General features: G+C 49.4%; 2 protein-coding genes across 5 annotated transcripts in view; both read left to right on the top strand.

The window, feature by feature from the left end:
* The window catches only part of TLK2 (tousled like kinase 2), a 41137-nt gene extending 29208 nt beyond the window's left edge, over positions 1-11929 (top strand). For all 4 annotated transcript variants that reach the window (XM_085083368.1, XM_085083369.1, XM_085083371.1 and 1 more), the window contains 9 exons: positions 954-1051; positions 1403-1484; positions 3107-3198; positions 4249-4338; positions 4806-4975; positions 6410-6548; positions 7674-7785; positions 8719-8826; positions 9290-11929. In XM_085083368.1, the coding sequence (XP_084939494.1) occupies positions 954-1051; positions 1403-1484; positions 3107-3198; positions 4249-4338; positions 4806-4975; positions 6410-6548; positions 7674-7785; positions 8719-8826; positions 9290-9463 (1065 nt within the window). In that variant the 3' untranslated portion in view covers positions 9464-11929. The remainder of the gene's footprint in view (positions 1-953; positions 1052-1402; positions 1485-3106; positions 3199-4248; positions 4339-4805; positions 4976-6409; positions 6549-7673; positions 7786-8718; positions 8827-9289) is intronic.
* Positions 11930-18378: 6449 nt separating this feature from the next.
* Positions 18379-25118, top strand: part of MRC2 (mannose receptor C-type 2) — a 29665-nt gene continuing 22925 nt past the window's right edge. Inside the window, exon 1 of the mRNA XM_085083348.1 lies at positions 18379-18812. Coding sequence (XP_084939474.1) covers positions 18698-18812 — 115 coding nt within the window. The 5' untranslated portion in view covers positions 18379-18697. The remainder of the gene's footprint in view (positions 18813-25118) is intronic.

Here is a 25118-nt window from a genome sequence, read left to right as displayed (position 1 = left end):
GTGATATGAGCAGGGGAACGCTGCAGGCACGCTAGCTCTACAGCTCCCACATTGCTTCAGGGAATTAACTGCAGGTCCATCTGTGCTGGCATGTAGCATTGCCACCCTGGAATGGAGGAATCCGTTTGGAAATGGACCTTAATGGAAGATGAAGTAATGTGTTGGGATTGTGGCATTGTCTGAAGCTGTGCTTATCCTTCTCCACTTTTGGAAACTGGCTCATTCTTTATGTCTAAAAATAGAACCAATTGGAAAGGGAAGGAGCAGAGTCACAAGACAAATGGATAATGGTGTCCCTTGAGTCACATACACAAATCATACTGCTCAGGGAGAGCATACGAATTGAGGTTGGCAGTCCTGGCCACAGTGATGTGAATTTTCATGTCATTTTTGAGGGCACCAGAACTTCCAGCTGGACAAACACTAGGTCAGAACTTCCACATGGCACTGAAGATCACTGACCTGCTTGAGCAGTTACCACTAGAAGAACATAATGTTGTTCTCTCACACTTCTCATACTGTCCAGATGCCTCCCCATCCCACTTGGCATCATGACATCCTTGTTCTTACTGCTGAGGGCTGTCTTCTTTTTCTTGTCCCACCGGAACCAAAATTCCTTCAAAAACAGCTGCATAGAACTTAATCGGGGAAGGAACAAGACAATAGCAACAAGGCTTCTTAATTAGAGAAAATACTAGAAACAAGGAGGTGTAAAGATATGTCTCCTCCTGTCTGTGCAGGTGTGAACAGAATTGCCCAGTCAGTTTTCATTCCTGTTACTTGCCACCTGACTCTGAATTCACTCGGACCATCTCTCTGATCTCCCAGACAAGTTTTATGCCAATAACCTCTTCAGAAGTGGAATTGAATTTGTGTTTTTATAAATCAGATGAAAACACTACCTGCAGTACCTTACAGAGTGTTGTGGTTTCCTTTTGTTTTTCATTGTGCAGGAAGAAGCAGAGATCCAGGCAGAGCTGGAGCGGCTAGAGAGGGTTAGAAATCTGCACATCAGGGAATTGAAAAGGATACACAATGAAGATAATTCACAGTAAGCACATGTGATTCAGGGATAAGAACTTAAAGTAAATTTTTATTTGTTCACAATGGGAAACAATCTTTTTAAAATTGATGTTATAACTCAATAGTCACTTGATTGTGGGGTGGCACAGTTACAGCTTGAAGTTCATGTAAGACAGAGGCTTTCAAGTGCTTCAAGGTACTGCTAAATAGTCATTCATTGGTGCAGAGTGATCAAATAGCATCAAATCTGTCCATCATTAACATGATTATAATATTTCTCTATCTGAAAGTGAAAATGTTTCATAGCTGTGCAGTAGCTGTAATTTACTCTGCAGAGGATTTTATTATTTCTGTCTTCTTAAACTGCCTTTCTCACCAGATTTAAAGATCATCCGACGCTAAATGATAGATATTTGTTGCTACATCTTCTGGGTAGAGGTGGCTTCAGTGAAGTATATAAGGTAACTTTGAAGTGGCAATCTGGTGTAATCTGAATCTGCAGGAAGCAGAATTTTTACACTTGTTTTCTCAATGCTGTGTCTGGTTATGGAGGGAAGAAGGGAAGGCAAAGCTCCTGGTGAATCTGGCTTGCATTAGATACCAGAGTTGAGATTTTCAGGTGCTGGCCTTGTCCTCAGAGGTCAAATTTCCTTCAAATATGTGTCAAAAAAGGTTGTACCAACTCTTCCATTTTTGTTAGGACAGGGAAGCAAACCACTTGTTTCTTCAAATACTACGCACAAATATCTACAGTGGCTAAGCCTTACTGACATGGCACAGCAAGTCTGAACATCTCTGTAAATAAGAGAAAATAGCTCCAATAATGAAAGCAAAGCCTGTACCTCTTGGTGGTATAAGGCTTTGTTTCTTGTGCCTTCATTTTACCCTCTGAAGTAGCAGACTGGGGGCAGTGTGCGTGTAGTTTTGGGACTTCCTTAGAACTGAGGATTCCTAGTCTGTCAGCACTCTTGACAGCCAAGACTTGGGATACTTTGGTGCCTGCTGTTTGACTATTATACTTAGAGTCATTCCAGTTCTCAATATTCCCCATCTGTACTCAGGAATTTTGAATTCATGTTGAATTTGGCTAAAATGGAAATAATTATGTCAGTGCAAATATTGGAAACTTCATGGTGATATATTATTTTGATGCAGTGCAACAATAGGTACCCTAAACTAAGGGGACTAGAGCTCAGATGGGGCAGGGGGAAAGAGTGTGAGCTATGTGTACGTACTTTGAGCTGCTTTGCAGACTAAGCAGAAAGTTTTGGCTCCACAGATGAAAGCAAGAGGGTATGAATATGTCCTACTTGCCTGCTCTTAAGAGTTGTAACTTTTATTAAAGCAAAGAAATGCTTAGCCCTTCTTCTCTGGGGTCTTGGCCAATCTATTACACATTAGGAATTAAATAGACAACTTTTGAGATGAACACATACTGTGCCTGCTTGTTGACCTCAGTATTTTATGTGTTGCTGCTCTCAGGCAAGGTAGAAGATTTCTGCATTGCTCCTTGAGCGCAATTTCAGAGGTCCATTCTTTAAGGACTGTTTAAGTAATAAAAAACCAGAGGGAAAGATAAAGCTCTGCTGTTGAATTATCCAGCTTCTAACTGTGCCGAAACATCATGCTCCAAGTTGGAGAGCTGAGCTACCAGTGTGAAAGCATTGAAAAATCTTCATGTTTTGGTCATTGTTTTTTATTAACCCAAGTGTAGAAAATGCATTGTGGACTTCGGGGAATAAGGGCAGGATCTTTCCCACTATAAAATCTGTCTATACTTTGGTAATTTGGGTTTCCTGGTCCCTTTGTTGCTCTTGTAGTAAAATGTCAGAATAAATGCAGCATGAGTTAGAATCTGTAGGGAAGGTCAGATCAAAGCACAGAATATTCAATTGTTTTCAGAGTTGCTTGAATTTATTCGTGAAACTTATTACATCAAAATGTGGGTTTGCTTTTCCCTCACTATGTTGTAATGCTGATTTCCTTCCTGGGTGGGGACATTGGTTTGTTAAGACTTTGTCTGCTTTTGCAGTGTTAACTTGAGGCTATGATTCCCACTGATTTTCAGCTCTTCTCTCTGCAGGCATTTGATTTAACAGAACAGAGATATGTAGCTGTGAAAATACACCAGTTAAATAAAAACTGGAGGGATGAGAAGAAAGAAAACTATCACAAGTAAGTGAGTTTGTAAAGCAGCCTGCCATGTTTCCCAATTCCTCCTGCATTTCGTTATCCAGTGCCTGTGAACAGACTGCCAGTTTTTTCCTGTGTTTGTCACATTTCAAAAGCCGCTTTCTGTCCCAGTAGCTACTTGCAAAAGTTCTTGCCAGATTAGAAATGTTTTAAATGTGTGCCTACACACAGAGAGTTTTTCATAAGCCCTTCGGCTCCATGTTTTAAAGCACTGGTGCTCTGTGAGGAAAGTGCTAAAGTGGTTTCTTCTCTCTGAAATGTTCAAGCTGGTTTTTGGGAAATGGTCTTTCCTGCCCATCTTACAGGTACACACCTGTGTTGTGCTCCCTGGAAGCCTCCCCCTTCCTTTTGTTTCCTAGAATAAGTGATCTTAATTGTGGCTTTCCAGTACCTGAAGGGAGCCTGTAAGAAAGATGGAAAGAGACTATTTACAAGGGCCTGGAGTGACAGAACAAGGGGGGAATGGCTTCAGCCTGACAAGAGAGCAGGGTTAAATTAAATATTAGGAAGAAATTATTTACTGGAGGCCTTCTGCTGTTGGTAACTCTTGCTCCCTAATGCCATGGGTTAGATAACTCTGCAGAGTGACAGCCAAGCCTTCTCCATAGGACTTCTAAGTTAAAGCTGTGTTCTTAATTCCCTAACAAGTCACTGGGAAAAACTAAGCTGAATTTAAAGCCTGGAAATTAGGCTGTTGAGCAGCATAGAATTCTTCTAGAACTTGCTGATTTTTGTATTCAGTTATCTTGGATCCCTTAAGGATTTATGAGGTTTTATATTTTGGCAAGCAGGCCCATTAATCAAGATGAGTTATTTTGTAGCATTGCCAGGGTTGGAGCAGCCCTCGGGTTCTGTGATTCCCAAGAGCTGTTCTGTGCAGTTCCTCCTTCACTTGCTTTCTCTGAAGCTGTCTGAGGAGCATGCATGGGTTTGATTGAAGCTGGATGCTATGTGGTATATCTGGATTCACTATCTGGAGAAATTCGAATTAAGTCACTTGTATGACTAATGCTCAGACTTTGCTTTTTTCAGACATGCGTGTAGAGAGTATAGAATTCACAAAGAGCTGGATCACCCTCGAATAGTTAAACTATATGACTACTTCTCACTGGATACTGACTCGTAAGTTGTGTTGCTATGTCCTTTCCCATGGTTCGACCTATTCACTACAGGCAAAGTATTTAAAACTTTCTGAGAGAGTCCAGAAAGTGTCCATACCAATGTTAGACTTTACTGCAGAGATAACCAAGGTGTACTTCCAGCATATGCTGGTTTTCTAGAGACTCCAGTTCACAAACCAGTGTGTTGTATTCTATCAGATGTGGTGCTTTACCGGTAAGCCCTGCTCTTGGCCCTGGACAAATGCCACCGCTGATACAGCTTTCAGCCTCTGGGTCTGTCATGGGGGATCTCTGACCTTTGTACTGTTGAGGCCTGTGTTCTTGATAGCTTATTTTTAGAAAGGGATTAATAGGCTGGGGGACTCTTAATTTAATATATTGGCCAAATAGGTAGGCAGACAAGCAGTAACAAAGTGTTCTGGTTTCTGTCAGGTGCCGTAATTGCAACAACTCCTGTTTTCCTTTCAGGTTTTGTACAGTGTTAGAATACTGTGAGGGAAATGATCTGGATTTCTACCTGAAGCAGCACAAGCTAATGTCGGAGAAAGAGGCACGATCCATTATCATGCAGATTGTTAATGCTTTAAAATACTTAAATGAAATCAAACCTCCTATCATACACTATGACCTTAAACCAGGTATGCTTTGCTAACATGCTTAAGGATACTAAGGAAATGTAATGGGTTACAGTTAATGCAGGGAAGTTTCCTTTGGTCAGACAGCAAAAAGAAGACAGAGCTATCTGGGAAAGATAACTTGCAACAAGACAAAAAACAAAATGCATAGAACGTGCCATGGACAGAGGTGTTGTCTCCTAGAATTGCAACATAAAACAAGGAAGTGTAACATTCCAGAAAAAGGAGCCTCCTTGTTCAGAATGAGCCCTTGAACCACCAAGTGTCTGTGTTTGTTTTCTTGATGTCGTGCTTGTATTCTGCTGTTGAGAGCTTCTGTTATTGCTTCATAAAGGTTCCCACAATTACTGCTGTGTCTCATGTTCCCATTCTTCTGGCTTATTCTTTCTGTAATCATCTAGCTGAAAATTTGATGGCAGAAGCTAATTTTGAAATGTTCACGTTTTCATATTGTGTGTCAGCTCCCAAAGCTGAGGACACAGTGAGACTGCTCAGGTCTGCCTTTGAGTTGATTCAATTACATCTGCCATGGAGAGGATCCTCCCCAAATGATGTTGTAGATGTTCCTTCTACCATTGGGGCAGAGCCACAAGGGTGAAAACAGAAATGCTCTGTTCTGGGGTGATGCATATTCGCTACATAGCTTTTTTCCTAGTCCAGTAAATTCATCCATCTCTTTGGGCAGTTATCTCTGGCTTGTCTCGCTGTACTAGTGGCACCTCATCAGCACTGTGTAACTGATTTGTGATGTGGTTTGTTGCATCAGCGTGAGGCATGTGTACGGGAGATGGTGCTGTTGCACTGGTTGTAGTGGTGCATTTCCTCCCTGGCTGTTACCAAGTTGTCTGAGCTCTGCCTGCAGCTGCCTAGAGCTGCGATTCATCCACTGCCGTCACATACGGTTCTGCTGCTTCATTGTAGGCTTGGAGAAAAACAGTGATGATCTGACTTTTTGATGGGTTTATGAGAGACTCTTGCCTAAGCAATAATTGTTCTTTTTGAGCTTAGAACGTCACTGGAGAGCACTGCCAGGAAGGAGACAGTTTCTGGCATGTTGAGAGGACAGGGCAAGTCAGAACTTCTGAGCAGAATCATAACTCTGTATGTGTACTTCTCTCCTTAATCCTCCTTTCTGACCTGCCTTTACAATGGGACCTTTGGGAGAGGTCAAAACAGCCTGGGCTTGAAGCTTAGTTGGCTCACAGGGCTCAGGATCTGGAGGCTCCAAGTGTTATGAGGTCACTGGGTCATTCAAGATGCGCAGATCAGCTCTGGCACTTGCTGGTCCCCGAATTGTCTCTGAAGTTCAGGGTTTTGAGAGTTAAAACATCTGCTGCAGCTCACTGTAGGTCCCTTGTCCTCATGCAGTGCAGAGCTCAATGCAATTTTATTCTTGCTAAAGGTGTATCCTAAGGGCTGTTTCTTTCCTCTGTCTAGGTAACATTCTTCTAGTCAATGGTACTGCGTGTGGAGAGATAAAAATCACAGATTTTGGACTTTCCAAAATCATGGACGATGACAGCTACAACTCAGTTGATGGCATGGAGCTGACATCACAGGGGGCTGGTACTTACTGGTAAGCGATGCCTGGGGCACTTGCAAGTTAAGAGCAAGAACAGTTTATTAACAGCTTTGGCTCTGTGTCAGCTCTGTGTGTGCTGCCATTGGCTGTGACAGCTTGACACACTGGAGGTTTGAGACCCTGGAAACTGCTCTTATTGTCACACAGCTCCTTTTGAGGCTGGCAGCTTTTCACCATTCAGTAGGTTAGCATTTGAAAACCAGCTCATATCCAAAGGGCTTGTGAAAAGCTGTATATGCTGCTGAGATAGCAAGCTCCAGAGTGGGGCTTGGCTGCTCTTTCACAGACTAGAGTGGCTCTGTCTCACATCTTAAACAAGAATAAGGGTAATACTGTACCTATTTGAAAATAGAGGTCCATCAGGGAGATCAAAAGAGTATTCCTCTGAAATGAGAAGGTTAAAATCTGTAGTTAGCTCTCGAAAAAGGTGTAAATCTCACAATGTTGTCTATAGCCAGAGCTTCACGTGAGTGTCATGCTTTCAGCAATCCTCTTATCTTCTGTGTCCAAGTGTCACTGCATCACCCGTGGCTGAGAGCAGACCCTTGGTGAGTGCCTCTGAGTGTAACTCTTAGATGTCAGCCAAGCTGCAGACTTGGGTGCAAGCTCATGCTCAGTCACCATGAGCAGTGGCTGCACAGAATATTTGTTGGAACATTCTGTGTTGTACAGCTTTGTTCTGTTCCTAAAAATGAAACTATTTGTGCCCTGAGTGAAGCTGAGTGTCTTTAACTGGGACATGTCATCTGGGGTTGTATTTCTAGAAATAGGTATTTTGGCTGTGTGCTTTCATTGTGGAATTGTTGGCCAAGCCCTTTCAATAACAAACACCAGTTCTGAAGATAAAAGAGAATAGGCTTGTTTTACATGCTCTGGGGAAAAGAAACTGACTGTGCTGACTAGCTCAGAACACGAGTGTCTGGAGAGTCCTTGGGATCACTGTTCCCAGAAGGGGTAGGCACTGGTGATCTTCACCCAGAGATGCACAGGAATGAAATGGGACCTTCACATCCCACGCCAGTATCTGATCATAGAATCTTGTTCCTTCTCTTCTGAAGGAAATCACGGAAAATACTTGAAGCTGGTGCTCCTAACTTCTTATCACTTCCTTCTAATCAGGTATTTGCCACCAGAATGTTTTGTGGTTGGGAAAGAACCTCCAAAGATTTCAAATAAAGTTGATGTCTGGTCAGTGGGAGTCATCTTCTATCAGTGTCTCTATGGCAGAAAGGTAAGAAGGTGTTTAATTCCTTTCCTTAGTGGTGTTTCCCAAACCTCTTGGGAGGCAGCCCAGGCTTCTGCTTCATTCTTCACAGACTTAGGATGTGCTCCCTTGTCTCCTTGCCTTCAGTTCCAGGGCAAGAGTCCATGCTAATGGAAGTGGGGAGCGTAGACTATATTGTGTTTTGCTCTACCTTTGGCATTTCCTTCAGAGAAGACATTGTGCATCTCTTTCCACTGGGCATGTTCCCACTGAGGCCATTTTGGGCAGGACAGGTGTCTCATTCAGGGTCTGAAGTTTTTGATCTGGTCTTGTCTGTAACACTTCCAATGCCTTGAGTCTTTGCTGGTTGTGATGGCTGCAAATGTTGAGGGATGGGGGGGGAAAGTAGGTACAAAGACTCACTTTAGAAGTTTTTAGGATGGCTTTTGGAAGGGAAGAGCGTGGATCAGGAAAAGATGATTTGTCATGAGAAAAGGTAGTTTCTTTAATGACAACAGGAGAGAGGTAGGATGGAGAAGGGAAAGGATTCCATGGGCTCTTGTTTTCGGTAGTCCCTGGTAGCCAAGTGTTGTGAAAGCTGGGGCCAACACGCGTGTGCTCTCAGTGCTGTCAGTCAGACACATGGAACCAGCCTAGCAGAGACGACTGAGTGAATCTCTGCCAGCTCAGATGGATACCAAATGCTGTAACAGACCCACAAGGTCTGGAAGCAGGTGGAGATCCCTCCTGGCCAAGCCAGACATGTTCCAGCTTGATCCCTTTTGTTCAGTTAAGTATGGGAGCAATGTGTCGTGGTCCTCTGGTATCCACAGCACCTTCCCAGCAGTTGTGGGCTGCTTGCCTGGAAGAATCCTGATGTCAGGTGATGATCAACAGTAGTGCTACGACTTTTTTATGCCCGTCACCAACCTTTAATGACTTCTTTCTTTGTTTTGGTAGCCCTTCGGTCACAACCAGTCACAACAGGATATTTTGCAGGAGAACACAATCCTGAAAGCTACCGAGGTGCAGTTCCCTCCAAAGCCAGTAGTCACACCAGAAGCAAAGGTAAATCTGCTTGTGGGTCAAGTCAGCACAGGCAGTTCCAGCCTCCTGATTCCCATAAAACCAGCAGGAATCCTGTGTTTAATGCTCACCTATCACACAGTGATCAGTGGCTTTGCACGTCTCATCCTTGGAGGTGTTCAAGGCCAGGCTGGATGGAGCTCTGAGCAGCCTGGTCTAGTGAAAAGTATCCCTGCTCATGGCACGGAGGTTGGAACGACATGAGCTTTAAGGTCCTTCCAACCCGTGCCATTCTGTGATTCCATGATTACTGCAGTTGTCAGGCTGAGGGTTGAAAACCGTGTGCCTCTGTCCATGCTTCTCTTGGTACAAGAAGTGCTGGGCTGTCTCTGGGGAGGGAATTTTGGCACTGGGGTTGTCACATTGGCCCCACTCCCAAAGAGTCAAAACCTTTTTCTTTCTGTCATAAAAAACTAATTATTGCTTTTGCTTTGGGGCGCTGCAGGCATTCATCAGGCGGTGTCTGGCCTATCGAAAGGAGGACCGGATAGATGTCCAGCAGCTGGCCTGTGACCCCTACTTGCTGCCTCACATCCGCAAATCTGTATCCACAAGCAGCCCAGCTGGAGCTGCAATTGCATCAACCTCTGGATCATCCAATAACAGCTCTTCAAACTGAGTCAGAGTAATAGGCCAAAAATTGCTTGAGAAACCGGCAAAAGACTTTCAGAAACACCTTTGGAATAGAGGAATCCACAAGGGTCTCAAGAAACCTGTACCAGGTGCTTTTTTTCTCTTGCTTTTTTCCATCCATAGAGCATGACAACATCAACTTTCATCAAGAAAACCTGCAGCATCTAGGCCAAGCCACGTGGATAGGAGATGGCTTGAGGTTTATCCAGTCAGTGACCACAAAAGGGTGGCTGCTCTGAGCAAGGAGGGGAAATTCAAGAAAAAAATACAAAAAGACATGGTTCCATGTACTGTGAACTTCTGAACATGCAGCCTTGGGGAATCCAGGACGCCGTGTGTGCTTCATATGAAGAATGTGGACTTTGGAAAAAAGACTGGGCTAGTCCAGTGTTGATATTTAAACATTGTTCTTTTTCTTTTAATAAAGTTTAGGTAACATCTCCTGAAAAGCTCGAAGCACCAAGGTTCAGCTGGGGATGGTATATGACTCTTTGCCCTTTGGAGGGGAAAAAAGTTGATCCTGCCTGTTCATGGCACTAGAGTTAGTGTTTTACCCCTAATTAATTTCAATTTTTTAAAAATAATAATTTTTGGAAGAAGACAGTTTTCTGGTCTCAAAGTGAAACCCATATTAGCAGGTTTGTGGCAGTGTCCGTTCTTCAGCTGGTGCAGCTTTCTTCTCCTTTGGGGTGGCCTCTTAGGAATGATTCACCTTCTCAGGAGGGTGGTGAAGCCCTGGGAGAGCAGGCCTGCATCCTTCTATGATCGGAGTGGGTCATTTCCCAGGCTGGCACAAGGTCTCAGCTGCTGCTTCATCGCTCTCTCAATGGTTGCACCTTTTTAATGTGTTGAAGTGCTGTTTTTGCAGACTCAGCCTGACATGCTCATGCCAAGCTCTCCACGCTCATGAGCCTGATCTTGGCTGGCAGGCAGAGAGCAGGCGGGGATCAGAGCACAGCGCAGGTGTCACAGGTGTGGTCTGTGCCCATGCAGCTCTCTTGTATCTGGTTCATGTTAGAGCATTCCAAAGCTGAAGGCTTGTCTGCTCCTCTCTGTTGGGTGACTTGACAGCAAAGCTTCCTCACTCCCTTAACACTTTTCAAACTTGCTGACTTGTAAAACTTACTGCTGTCACTGCATCCAATTTCAGATGGGAAAGAACGAGATAATGTTCTTAAAAGGAGCAAACACCCTAATCGTTGTCTCCCTCCTGTAATCTGCTTGGAGGGGTCTTGTACCTTCAGCTGGATCTGCCTGCTGTGAAATGGGAGCCTCCCACTCTGCTCCCTTCCACCCCACCCCCCATTGAAGGAAAACTGAAAACACAAAAAGCACAGCACTTGAACATGTGGCAGCTAGGTTGGAGTGCTCCTAACATGTGGCAGGAGTTTTTAGCCAGAAACATTTAAAGATGCAGTGTTGAGGAGCAGGGTTTGTCCTGGGCAGAAGACAAGTGCTACACTACTGCAGTTCAGGGTGGTCATTAAAAACCAAACCAACCCTGTGTGCACTTCCCAAGCCAACTGCCGGACCACTGTGGGCTGGGGGGATCCTTTGTGGGATAACTCCAGGATTGTGCCCACAGCTGTGGCGGCATGTGGGCGCTTTGGGTGGCTCCGTACCCCAGTGATATCCCCTGGCAAGTGCTATTCATCATGCACTCAGAACTGCCACTTGTCTGCCTCATTGTAAGCTATCATCTGCAAAAATTGCTTAAATGTGATCAGGAATTTGTAGTTAACTGAGAAATGGAGCAGTCTGTTGGAATTAAGCAACAGGCCAGGGAAGTGGAGAACTCTGGTGCTTTGATTTTTCTTAGTATTTTTGTAGTGACTCTTGGGCTTTTGATTGGATTTACTCCCTTGCAGCTGTATTAAGGTGGTGTCTAAACTAGTGTTTTAAACAAAGAACAGAAATACTGCATCTTTAAACCCTCAGCCATCCCTTCTTAGCCTTTTCCATGCCTGCTGCTCTAAGCCAGAAGTTAATTGTCCAGCAAGCAGCTTCAACATGTTTATTCAGCCTCTGTCAGGAGAAATCAGCATTGGTGCTTCATCCCATTTGCCAAAACTGGCATCTGTCCTCATTGGGGAGAATTGTAAAAGGGTTTTCTCTATCCTGGTCCCATTGTTTCTTGGCCATCCAGTGTGTGCATCTCTGTGGGTGTGATTAGTTTTGTGTCAGAAGCATTTAATCTTGCTGTGTGACACCCATCCAGGGCCAGGGGATAGCAATGGCCTTTTAGGGCTGATAGCAGGGAAGAACCCTGGTAGAATTCTGGCTGCAACACTTCCCTTGTTAATATGGGTTTCACTTTCAGTAACAGACCCTATTGCCACACTGTTCATTTACTTAAAGTGTATGAAAAATTTGTAACTCAAACCAGGCCAGACTGTTTTGGCTCTACCCAACAGATGAGACATGGATATTAAAATAAGTTTTAAGAAACTGATTTGCTTGGCTTTTACTTTTTTTTCTGCTCCTGGCATTGGCATGAGCTCTCTTACAGTGGCATCACAGAGGTGACACAGGACAGGATGAGGAAGGATAGAGGAAGGGTGCATTGCATAGCTCAGGGCAGTGAGATTTCTGCATCAGAGGAATCTTACCTTTCCTGAAAATTACCAAGTCACTTAATTACTCGTCTTGTCCTGGAACATAGAAATCTGAGGTGGGTTTATCCCTCTTTTCCTGTAGAGTAGCACCTGCCTTTGGAAGCCATATATGTTGAGGACACAAAAAAACACCTGTTGATGAAAACCTGTGGCTCACAACCACCCCTCAGTACTCCCCAGCTCATGGACACCCAAGTCTCCCCTCTCAGTCACCCACGATAACCACATAAAGCAGTGACGAAACTCAGTTCTAATTTCTTGGGGCTGGACCTTGTCAGCTTTACAAAAATACACCACAGAAAATGAAAAAGGACCTTGGGTGCTGAAGATGTTGAATCTGTTTGTATCTGGACTGATCACTGGGGGGTGATGGGGCCCTTGGTATATCCAGCTCCTCTGCAGGTGTGTGGGGCTACTGTGCTGGGTGTCCCCCAGGAGCCAGGGCCATACCTGCCCCCAGAGCTGCTTCCTCAAGTGAACAGTCACCAGACTCCAGGTTTCTCTGCAAACCTGACCAGGCCTTCACTGTGCCTGAAGTCAAAGTAGGTGAGTGCAAGTGAAACCAAGCACCAAGTGAGCTCAGGTCCCTCCCTGCTGCTGCAGTTGATCAATTTTTAGCACCCCCTATGCCAGTTCAGAAGATGCGATGGAGATTTGGTCCAGGGGAGGTGGCAATGGTGCTTCAGTAGCAGGAGCAGGAGCAGGAGCAGTGTTGTCCTGCAGCAGGCAGGCAGGTACCCACACGTGCAGGGATGGGGGGGGGCGGGCACACCTTGACACCCACAGGATCAAGACTCACCAAGGGGCTGCCTCAATGGATGCTTCGCCTCCCACATTCACGGTTGGGAGTCACTCTATAAATGAGCTTCCCTCTGCTAAATGGGCCAGTCTCAGTTTATTTTGTGACATGGCAAACCCTCAACGTGAGTTTTGCAACCTCTGCCAGCATCTCCCTGGGGTTTGCTGCTGGAGGATGTTGCTCTCTGGGTACTACACAAGCTTGGCACAAGCAGCCTTAACCTAAACCTTCCCACTCCCAGCATGGAGGGGAAGAGGAGACTTTGGAGTATGTGGGAGCAGAATTGGGCACAGCCCTGACTCCCACCCAGCCCGGAGCTACCTTTGCTACCAAATGCTGATGCATCCTTGCACTGAGACACTGATTTTCCATGGCTGCACATGGCTCTGCCTATGGTCTCTGCTTCTCCCTGACACCAGCGCTGCCCTCGGGGGCATCTGGGTGCACCCCCGGCCATCACCCTGGGTGGGGGCAAAAGGCCAAACAAACACAGAGTGGCACACCCAGGAACAGGCTCTTGGCCACAAGGACACTATTGTCTGTTCTGGGAGTGGGCCTGAGACACGCTCCCATTCCACGCTTTAGCTGCATGGGGATGTGAAGGCCAGGAGAAGCTGCTGGCGTGTGCTATTGCTGAGGAGCCGCATGCTGCCACCAGCTCTGTGTGCTCTTCACTGCTCCTCTGTGCTCCCAGCCTGCACCTCCCCCTGGGATGGGTTACTACAAGCCTTTCTTCTCCCTCCATCCTTCAGCTGCAGCTTGTGTTTCACTCACTCTGTTGCTACTAATTCCCAAACACATCAGTGAAAGGGAGGCTCAACTGCTTTGAGCTGATTCAGGAAAGCCTGAAAATAGAGGCTATCCACCATCTGCCCGGCCAGTGTGGGATGAGCCTCACCAGCCCTCAGGCAGCCCTGGCCAGGAGCTGCTTTCCCATCGTCTGTTGCTTGGGGCTGCAGGGATGGTGCAGAGCAGTGCCATGGTCCAAATGGAGTTAGAACACAGGGATGGAGATAAAAAAGCAGGAATGGAGCTAAAAATGCAGGGATGCTGTGAGCAGCAGCACAGTGAAGACAGGGAGATTCAGCCTCATATTCAGGCCAGATCTCCCATCCCCACTTGGGCAGCCCCAAGGAAAGCCAGCAGCAAAGTCCTAAGGTGATTGGCTCTGCTTTGCATTCAGGGAAAGAAAAAATCCAGAAGTCTGCTCAGCCGTGTCCTCTGCTGACCGAAGGCGCCAGCTGCGTGGGTGCCACAAGCATGCGCTGCCGTGTTGGCAACTGCCTTGCTCCTGGCTCAGCACCGCATCAGGATCAGGACACCAAGCCTGCTTTTGTCAGCATTGGCTCATCCCAGCTCCCGCTAATGCTGAAAATCCACACACTCACACCCAAACCCAGGAGACTGGCTGGGATTGATGCCAAAACTCCTCCAGGCTAAAGGAACTGATGAGGGATGGAGGTGGAAGGAGACATGTCCGTGGCTATGAGATAAGGCAGTGGTAGAGGTGGAAATGAAGCACCTTGGGCCAACTGGACTATGCTGCTCTTGCTGGAAAGGGCCAGGGAACAGGGTGAGATCTCTGCTCCGTGGTCCCATCCCTGCTTCCGGCAGGAGGAAGATACCGTTCAGGATGTGCTGTCCTCCACCACTCTCCAGCTGCTTTTCCTCCCCACTCTGCAGCTCGGTTCTGCAAATTGGCTCTTGAGTCATGCAGAGAAAGTGTTTTTCTAAAAGACAAATTTCTTGTAAATGGCTGAAATTCCTCTCTGCCCCCTTCCAGGAGCCCTCCAGGGGAGGCCAGGCAGGAAGGAGAGGCTACAGGCTCAGGGGGCAGTGCTTCTCGGGCAGCCCCCAGCCTTGTCTCGCCCCCGCAGCGGAAGGGCAGGATGTCGGCGCTGGCCCTCACAGGGCTGGAGCGCCCTGAAATTCCTCATGGCAGCTCCAAGTGAGCACATCTGGTTTTAATAAATTACTTGCAGCTTGAACTTGCCTGGCTTTTCAGGGCTGCAGAAGATAGAGCAGCAAAGAGCTCTCAGAGCTGCCATGTGGGGCACCCACAAAGGGACCCCCTTTGCTGTGCTGGGAGCCAGCAAAGTTGGGAAGGAGATCAGGGGAAAATGGGGCTGACCAAGCACACGGAGGCACCCCGGCAATGCTCCGTCTGCTCCTTGCAAGAGCTGAGGGGATGGTTGGGTTGGAGGCAAGGGAAAGGGATTTTGGCCAGGATCCCTCTACCCACAGCTGAGTGTCAAGCAGAGCCGGGGCTGATCCTAAACATTGTGTTTCAGCTCCTGGGGAAGGAACACGGGAAGCAAACAGGAGGTGCCTCCCTGACGCCCCCTGCTCAGTGGAGCCTCAGCTGCTAGTACTGAGCACCCCTCTCACAGTGTTGAACCCTAATGAGAAAACCAAACCCTTGGGATCACTAGCATGGGGCCCCGATTGCCACCAACATACCTAGGGCTGTGGAGGAGCTGAGCCCCCACATGGTGTCCCCAGGCTTGTCCCAAGGGGAAGGATGCAAATGCAAAGCTTGGGGATGAGTCCCTTGACCCATGGGGTCACCCACCAAACCCCACATCCCAGAGAGGGGATACTGATCACCCTTACTGCCTGCGATGCAAAGCCTGGAGCTTTGGAGAGGAAACTGGACTGGCTGTTCTGCCTGTCTCCAACAGAGAGAGCGACGTGGCCATTCCCTGCTGCTGCTGCCGGCGCGAGGGAGAAGGAGCCAGCAGACGCCAAGACGGCCTCTTCCCCAGGCAGTGACCTCAGTGCACAGCGCCTGCCAGGTGGGTGTTGATCTTGGCCCAGCCAGTCCTGTCTGGGGCCAGGATGAGGCTGAGGCAGCATTGTGCTCTTGGCAGAGCCTGGCAGGTGCTGCTGGTCTCCAGCAAAGCAAAGGTCCTGACACCAGCGCCCCTCGACAGCCACTGCCCACAGGCAGGGCTTTGCTCTCCTGGAACCCTCAGTCCCACAGAGACCCATGGGCTGGGGGGAATACCCTTGGAAGAGCACAACAGAGAAGGACATGCTGCTTCCCTGGTCATATGATAAATAGACCCTTGGAACCTGCCAGTCATCAGAGGTAGCTGATGGGGTGTTCAGACCTTCCTTCAGAAAATCTGAAGGCTACAGATGCTGTTCTCATGGTCCACAGGTCCCCAGATCCTTTCCTCTAAAGCCTCTGGTGCCAGCAAATACCAAATGTGCCCCATGACAGCCCCAAACTCAGTATGTCATGGGATGCCTCACTGCCACTGAGTCCCCCAGCTCTAAATCTGGGGTTTCTCCCCTACCCCTATGGTTGGGTACCACTGCACATTGGTGACACATTTTGCAACCTGCTGAGCACCCTGACTGACCAAGTTTCTCCCAAGTGCTCCTGACCAGGTCAGACCTCCAGCCAAAGGTGGGCAAGTGGCTTGTATCTATCTCTAGAAATACTTTCCAAACCCTTCTGTGGGTCAACTTTCACTGAAGCCGATGCTCTTTCACCCCATCCAACTGCAGCCCCTCCACTGTGACCACTCCCTACACGGGATGTTGCTTTGGCCAAAACCCAGAATTTATTTTTCCAATTAAAGGACAGATACAGATGCTCCAACTGTGGGAATTGGATACTGACAGCAAGTATCCCAAGTTCTGGGTAATCCTGGCATCAACCAATCCATCTCCTGGTGCAAGGAGCTCTTCTGACAGTGTGGCCAGCAGCACAGTTGGCTATTCCCTGCATACGGCCATGTCCCCTTGTCCTCATCAGGCAGCAACTCATTAGGGCCAGAGGGGTCAGACAGCCTGGAAATGTCCCAAGGGAAAAACACATTTCCTGCCGATCCACTCCGTCGAGTAGCAACTCAACTGGTACTAAACTGGATTAGGAGAGTAGGTAAGGAGCTGTTGGCCTATGTTGAAGAAGTGAATTAATTAAGAAGTGCTAATTATCTGCCAATCACATGAAGCATAGGGGCCTCCAAGACATGGAATGAACCAGGTCAGGAAAGCGGTGACACTCCACAGGATCCAAAGCCTTTTGACTCTATGTCCATTCCTTTAGATAGGTTGAACTTCCTGGAAAGGGATGTCAGGTTTGTCCAGGATGGGTAGAGGGTCCCACTCATGGGACTTCACAGCCCCATCATGTCCAGCCACTGGTGTCTCAGTGGGTGGCATTGCCCTTCAGTGGTCTCCAAGGTTTCAGGATAGGAGCAAGAATCCTTCTTCTCCTCTGGGTTGTAATGCTTGTTCCCTGTGGCAGCCATGGAAGCCAGCGAAGCCTTTCTCTCAGTGCTTCTGCAATTAAAAAATAATCCCTGCCTTAGAAAAACCAACTGCTCAGATGCTGATGTGCTTAATTAGCACCTCCCCCCGCTCCAAGGAAGGTTTGCATCCCCAAAGCCCATCCTGGCACCAGACTGCAGATCGTTCCTTCCTCGCTGGGAAAAAAACCAGAATCGTTTATTTTCCTAAGAACAGCCAAATCTTGGCTGGCTCACACCAGCTCCTCACCCCCTTCAGGGGTTTGTGCCATCTTGGGGCCGGATCCTGCTGCCTGCTCAAGGTAGCTCTGCCATCAGCTTGGCCTCATCAAAAGTGTGATCTCCCCTAAATTTAAATTTCTATGGCAGAGTCTGTGTGTCAAGGACTGACTGACCCTCCCTGCACTTCTCAGATCCCAGAAGAGCTCGAGGAGATGAGGCTCATACACCCTCAGGGATGCTCCCACAAGAATGAGCTCCGTGAGCATCACCCAAATGCACCAAATGGATGTAAAAAGACAGGAATATGCCAACGTCCACTGTTTTCCATGCATAATGCCTTTGTGTGGCTTTTGGGGCCATGGGCAGCCCTGCTGGAGTGGAGGTGGGAAAACAAAAGTTTAAAAGTTCTTTTTAAGTTTTAAAAAGCCTTTTATATTCAGCTCCTGGATATGGGATATACCTACATCAGATATTCTGTATGCTCTTTGCCCCATGCCCTCAGCAGAGCACCGGAAGCTGGAAAGCTGCACCAGCGTCCCACAGCTGGAGGGACTGGGCTTGTGGTGGAAAGTGCAGTGACCTGTGTCTGACTTCAGCATCCACAGTTGGGCTGGGAGCGGCCCAGCTCTGTGCTACAGGGATGGATGGATGGATGGATGGACGGACGGACAGACGGAGGAAGGATCCAGCTGGGCTGGCTGTGCTTGGGATCAGATAACTCTGCCGGGCACCCAGAGGCGCGAGCAATGATGTGTGGTGGGAGCTCACGGCAGCCCTTTGCGGTTCTCCCCGGCGAGGTGGGGTCCCAAGCTGAGGACCCGCAGCGGGACCCGACGCAGGGCTGGCGGCACCGCGGGCATCTCCCCCCTCCACCCTCCGCCCCGTACCGGGGCATCGGGATCAGCTAGGGTGTGGAGAGGGCTGCGTGGGCACTCTGCGGGGGAGCCAGCAATCCCTGGGCTTCCGCGGGCTTCTCTTTTGCCACTCCACCGCTTCACTCCCGGACCCCCCGCCCCAGAGATGCGCTCCAGCGGGCGGAGCCCCCCCGGGCTCGGGTGCGGCCCCCCTCTCTCGCCGTTGCTGGGCCGGGTCCCGGTCCGCTGACGCAGTGTCTGAGTCCGGCGCACACGCTTCGGTTTTTCTTACTTTATTTTGTAACATTTCCCCCCCACTTCTTTCCCTCCCTCTCCAGCTTGCGTCCCTCCTCCTCCTCCTCCTCCTTCTTCCCCTCCCCCCATCCCCCGTCCCCCTCCCCGTCCCCGGCCCGGCAGGAGCTGCAGGAGCGGCCCGAGCGGAGCGGAGCGGAGCAGGCAGCGCCGGGGATGGGGCGCGGCTCGGCGGGACCGCGGCCCCTCTGCTCCCCCCTATGCCCCCCCCTTCGCGGCCCCCTCTGCTGCCTCCTCGGGCTCCAGCTGGTGCTCGGCGCTGCACACCCAGGTGGGACCGCGCTCTACGTCCCTCCACTTTCCCGAGTTTTATTATCGGGGGAAAAAGCGGGGCTGAAGAGCGAAACCACGGTGGGGAGGGCTGGGGGACTCCCCGGGACGGGCTCCCCCCGGGAGAGGGTGACGGGATCCTGGTGGCGGTGCACAGGGCGGGGGGGGCTGCCTCGCTCTAAGGCGGATCACATCGCCGTGGCTTATTTCCTCGCGGAATGTTTTATTTGCTTTTGCTACGGCTTATTTTATTCAATCCCTCTCCCGTCGCGGTTCGTTCCGCCGCGTTTTGTTTTCTCCAGTCGCGCCGTGTTTTCTTCGCTTTCCACCGCGTTTTCACTCCGTTTTATCACTCTGAGTTTAACTCCCCGCGCCGAGCGGCCACGCAGCGCCGGCCGAGGCCAGCGGAAACGCTTCCGCGGCCGCGGAGGGGGGCAGGGGGGCTCCTGGACCGGGGGGTGGCCGCTGGCCCGCAGGGCCCCGCAGCCCCGCTCCAGCCCTTTGTCTCCCCGGGGAGGGCAGTTCGCGGAGCGGGAGGTCGGGAAGGGGCCGAAGGGGTTTGTTGGAGCTTTCCTCCCTCTCCCACCCTGACCCCCTCCCCTCTCTCGACGTGTTAACCTTATGGAAAAGTGCCCGCGGGGATCGGGACCCGAGTCCCTATTTGCTAACGTTTTTGGGGTTTTTTTAGTAACTTCTCACAATAAAGTCAGCGGGTCCTATTTTATCTTTTTTTAGCCTTCTGAAGGCACCATGAGCCAGACACTGGAGGCTCCTCAGGACGGCCCCTGAAATTGCCGTTTGAGACACTTTTTAATCCTAGGATAGCCTAGCCTAGAAGTAGGGAACTGCTTTTGGGGCTTCCTTGAATTTTTTTGGACCTATTGATGAAAATTTTAGAAGAAAGCAAAATTGGCTACTTTTGCCTGAAAATAACAACGATAAGCCTTTGGGCTATTGTATTAGAGTACATTTAGCAAATCCAAAGCAGATTTGGAAGTGGCAGCATAGGAGCGCATTGACCTCCCCTTGCCCCCTGCTTCCCCCTTTCCCCCCAGTCTTACAGTACCTGGGGCTGAGCATCCCAAGGGGCAAACATGGAGTCATGGACATGATGATAGCTGGCAGCAATCCAGTGCCAAGCAAGGGATCCGTTCTGGGATCAGAGGAGAAGCTGCTTGTCTGGGAGATGGAGAAAGTAGGAAGCAATGGGAAAGGGGACCCCTATACCCTGGGGCATTTGGAAGAGCGGTCAGGGTTCTCTGCTGTTTGTAGACATCTCAGCTGGACTTTCCACAGCTGAATTCCTGTTAAACCTCCCCATAATTTACTTGAGGGCCGTGAATTCCTCCTTCTGTGGGTTTTAAGAGGGTTACTTCATTTCAGCAGGGCTTTGCTACCTTTACTGATTCTGGCTTTTTCATCCTAAAAAATGTCAGTGGGATCCAAGTCTGGCAATCCTGAGGACAGAGGCACCTCTGTCCTGGCTGTGAGGCAGAAGTGCAGTGGCAGCTAACCCTGTGCCGGGCTTGGGTGAGGAACAAGGCAGCTTTCAGCAGCCGCCAGCCTGTGGGGCTGTGCCACTCGTGCCTTGCTGGTGCTGAGCACCCTCAGCTCTTTCTCCCCATCCCCACTTTCAGCTGCTCAGTCCTGGTTCAAACCTGATGGATGAAGGGGGCAAAAGATGGCGCCAATGGAAGTGCCACATCCAGGATTCCCCAGCACCAGGCTGGTTTGCAGCTCAGAAAGGATCCTCGCTGGGATTTTGGGATCAGGATGAAGTAGTCCCAAGAGTCCATTGTTTGTGAGGACACTTTCAGCAGGGGCCAGCTGAACAGACAGCATTGCCTTGCCTGGGGAGCTCTTGCTTCCTTGAGGGGTTTGTGCCAAACCCTTGCCTCTGGGACAGCCAGGAAGCTGGAGCAGAGCTCTTGGCAGGAGGTTTGGGGCTCCTTGCTGGAATATGTCCTCCAGCTGACCCATCTGTGCTGCATCATGTGAGCATCCATGCACCTTTCCAGGAAAACCGAGGCAGCAGCTCCCATCCTGCCATGGCTGCAGGTGGGACAAGGTCTTTGTGTCAGTGCTGGGACTTGGTGCTGGATCAGATTCCCACCTATCCAGTGCTCAGTGTAGGTCCTGCCATGTCAGCTGTGGGGCAAGAGAGAATACAAAAGGGACCTGGAAAGAATTTACAGCCTGTGGAGCAAACAGAGCGGCCTTTGAATTTTCCCCATTTTCCTCTTTCCAATGGAAATAGCTTGTTGCATGGCAATGCAGCCCCAAGAAATTATATCAATCTTCTTCAGACTGTTTGGGAGCAGGAAAGGGGGATAGAGGTGGTTGCTTTGCTGCTGGAGCCTGGCAGGGCGCAAGGGACAGTGGAGCCCTCACCTCCCCGGCATCTGCATAGCCCCAGCAGCTGCTGGGACGTGGCAGCAAGGCTGGGGATGGTGCTTGCGCAAGAATGACAAGAGCGAAAAGCGAAAGAGATTTCATTTAACCTTCTGTGCAAAACTGTCCCCTTCCCCTAAAACCACCCAGCTGGTGTGGGGACCCCAGGAGGTTTCCCATGGGAAGGTGCTCCTTGCCAGCATGTGCCAAGGTGTTTTCAGACATGAGGTCCCGGTGATGGTTAAAGCCACGTTGCAGGTTTTTCTCTCTGGCTTTATTCCTGGCTGGATTTTGCACCTTTCCCTGCAGGCAGAGGTGCTCTTCTGCATTCCCTCTTCATTAAGTATTGGGGAAACATTTTGCCCCAAAGTCAAACAAATGTGTGCTGAGGGTGTATAATTCCTCTGTACTAAATCATTTTTTCCAGACGATAAGTCCATCACAAGAGGCCCTGGTCCCATTCCTCGGTGAGTGCTTGGAGCAGGGAAGAGAAGGGTTTGGCCCAGCTCTGCCAGAGGTCGCAGTGTTACCCACTGGATCATCGTGCCCTGCTCAGCTCCATGAATGAGGCTGGATTTCAGGTGGGAGTGGGAGTGGTGGCTGCCCTCCCACCCACTCTAGCCCATCCCAAGCCAGTATTTCCTGAAAGGTTGTTTAAGCAATTTGTGAAATTTGGTTTTTCACGTGCAGCGAGGAGTAGGATTTTAATTAATTTGAACCATGTGCAGCTCGAAGAGCATTGACATTTTTCTCATTCCTAAGATTGTTTGGAGCCCTAAAGAGACCCACACAGATGCTCTTGTTCTTAAAGGACCCATTTTTAATTCCTTAAGGATTAGAAAATGATTAGTGGGTTGACTTGCAAATTCCTGGGAATACTCTTTAGTCTAGGAGCAAAGGTTTGGCTGTTTCAGGGGGCACAGGGTATTTTTCCAGGATCATCTCCATCCCAGTGCTCAGTCCTGCACTGCACCTCATGCTGCCTCAATAGTGACATATATGGGATTTTCCATGTAAAACAGCCTTGTTTGCAGGATGGTGCAGAGGTGGAATGGACAGATAGAGCTTTTCCCATTCCTCCACCTGAATCCAGACATGGGAACCAGGGACTTTGCAGTAATGGCCCCATTACCCCAGTAATGCCTGGAGTGCTGGGCGTGCTGAGCATGAGGCAGGCAAAGGGTATCCGGTGGCAAGTTTAATGGTAAATATCATTTTAATCTAAAAAAAAAGGGTGTGGGACACCAGAAGCTGCCCCTGGTGGTGTGAATGTGCTCAGGTTTGGTAAATGGAGGAGTACCTGTCCAGAGACAGTGATAGCACTGCTCAGGGAAGTAACATCAGGAGTGGTGGTGGAGAAACAAGAGAGGAATAATCTATGGATCCTTCATCTGTTTGGGGGGAGTTTCTTTAGTAGTCTTGAAAAATTCAGTAAGTCTTCAAACAACTGTGCTGGAAGCACCATGTCTGTGAGGACACGTCACGGCTGTCCTGCACGTCACATCACACCCCAGCCAGTTTTCTGGGGCCAGGGTGTCAGGGTTGCTGGTGGGTGCGGTAATGGGGGCAGTCAGAGGAGCTGGAGGCAGAGCAGTGCCGAGGGGTGAGTATCTGGCCACCGTGTCCTAAGAGGGAGCCTTCGCCTCTCCCACTGTGCTCTTGGTGGGTCCATTGCTCTTCTCCATCCTGGGGCCCATTCAGTGGATGCTGCTGCCTTCCTCTCCCTGCATTCCTGGGGAGTCAGAACCTCTGGATGAGTGCAGCTGCTGCTGGGCTGGAGCCTGGGCCAAGTCTAGGGGGAAACTGGGGAAAGTTTCCATCCTTCTATCCTTTGGTGTGTACTGGAAGGCAGATTCTGGGGCTCTCGTCTCCCTTGTGACCACTGCTGGGGTGAGTCCCTTGGGCTGCCCAGGGACGGGCATCCCTTCTGGAATGCATTCATTTGTCTGTCCTGGGCAGGATGCTGGGAGAATAGACTTCTTAATGTCTGCAGAGGCTGAGGTGAAGTATGTGGGTCCCTTCCAAAATCTTTATGAGGCAGAAGGAGTGAGCAGGGTGGTAGGTAGCTGCCGTTGTCGTGGCCAAGTAAGGAGCTCATCTTATGTAGCTCCCACCATATAAGCAACAGCGTCTCTCTGACTGCTGGGCCAGCCAAGAGGAGTTTCTCAGCTCCAAGTACGCATCCTGCTGCTCCATACCCCCAACCAGATTGTCAGGAGCTTCACTTTCTTCTTTGTAGCAAGAAGTCCTTAATTCCCTGAGGTCTGGTTTTAAAAGACAAAACAACCAACCACCCTCTTTTATTCCCGAGCTTGACTTGGAGCACCCAGAGCTGCTTCTGGTGAGTCTGGCCCCAGCTGAGCCCCACGGTTGTGCTGGGCTGGATGAGTCTGTGGGATGTTGGGCGTCACTGCTGGTTTGCTGCAGACTTCTAATTTAGGAGTGTTGGGGTAGGGGTTGTGTCTCCTTTTGGCTCTGGAGCAGATGTGACTGGTGCCGTTCCTGAGCCAGATGCTGCCGACATGTCCTGGGGCTGCATTTCCTTCCCCTTAATTTTTCTTTAGAGAAGTTCCTCTCTAAGGAGCTGCATGGAGTTACCGATGCCAAAAGCAGCTGGGGTGGATGTAGAGCTGTGATGTCCTTCCTGCCGTCTGGCAATACTCTCGTGTCCTATGATTGCTGGCAGCAGGGATGCTCTAGGTCTGCTGTTGGGAGCTCCCATGGACACAGCTGATGCTTTTATCACTGCTTCTCATTCCCAGCCCACAGAAGGATGCACAGGCTCCTTCCTTGGGCCAAAACCTGGTGGACTTCATGGCAATGGCCATGCTTTTTGCTCTTCTCCACACCAGAACTGTAGGGGTGGTGTCAGCCATGCCTCAGCTGACTGCTGGAGCTGGACTTTGCTGGGAATGTCTCTGCAAGAAGGTTATTTCCCTCCAGAGGAATAATTTGTCCAGTAATATGAAATTCAGTATGGAGTTGGGGATTTTCTGTGACCCTGCTCTATTCCTCAGCAGATTTGGCTGGGCATGGTCAGGGGTGCAGTCCTGAGGTTCTGTCCTCCCAGATGTCACCAGAAGGTGAATCATAGGGCTGGTCTCTCCCCATTCCAGCAGCTCCCTCTTCTCATCAGGGCAGTGCAAGGTGGGCCCAGCTGAGGCTCTGTGGCTTGGGTTGGAAGGGTCCTTAAAGACCATCTCATTCCAGCCCCTGCCATGGACAGGGACACTTACTGCTATCCCAGGTTGCTCCAAGCCCCATCCAACATGGCCTTGGATGTTTCCAGAGATCCAGGAGCAGCCGCAGCTTCTCTGGGCACCCTGTGCCAGGGCCTCACCACTCTTGCAGGGAAGAATTTCTTCTCAATATCCCATCTAACCCTGCCCTTCCTCCAGCTTAAAGCCACTGTCCTGTCACTCCAGGCCCTTGTCCAAAGTCCCTCTCCAGCTCTCTTGGAGCCCCTTCAGGCACTGGAAGGGGCTCTAAGGTCTCCCTGGAGCCTTCCCCAGGCTGAACATCCCCATCTCTCTCAGCCTGTCTTTTTTTTTTTCTTTGTCATATTTTTCTGGGTTTTTTTTTTTAATTTCATGGAGATTTTTCTTCTCTGTTGCTGATCTTTTCCCCATGCATGGTGCATCCTCACCATGTTTATTGTGAATGAGTTCCCACTTGCCACAATTTTTCACCCATAGGTGCAATGTAGGTTTTGGAGCCACTGCTCACCCTTCGGCTGCAAAAATGGGCAGAAAAGATGGCGGTTTGGAGTAGGTGGATTTGGTCTGCTGTGTTCTGTTTGCTGGTGGGTGAGACATGTGACATGAGGAGGTTCAGGCTGAACAGGGGTTCCTTTCTACACCATATGAGTCAAGGGTGGGTTTCTTGCTGCAGGACATTACAGGTAAAACTTTTTCCT

The sequence above is a fragment of the Lichenostomus cassidix genome, chromosome 27, assembly GCF_008360975.1.
Source record: "Lichenostomus cassidix isolate B80296 chromosome 27, HeHo_3.0, whole genome shotgun sequence".
Taxonomy (NCBI): Eukaryota; Metazoa; Chordata; class Aves; order Passeriformes; family Meliphagidae; genus Lichenostomus; species Lichenostomus cassidix.
This window is presented reverse-complemented; position numbering and strand designations above follow the sequence as displayed.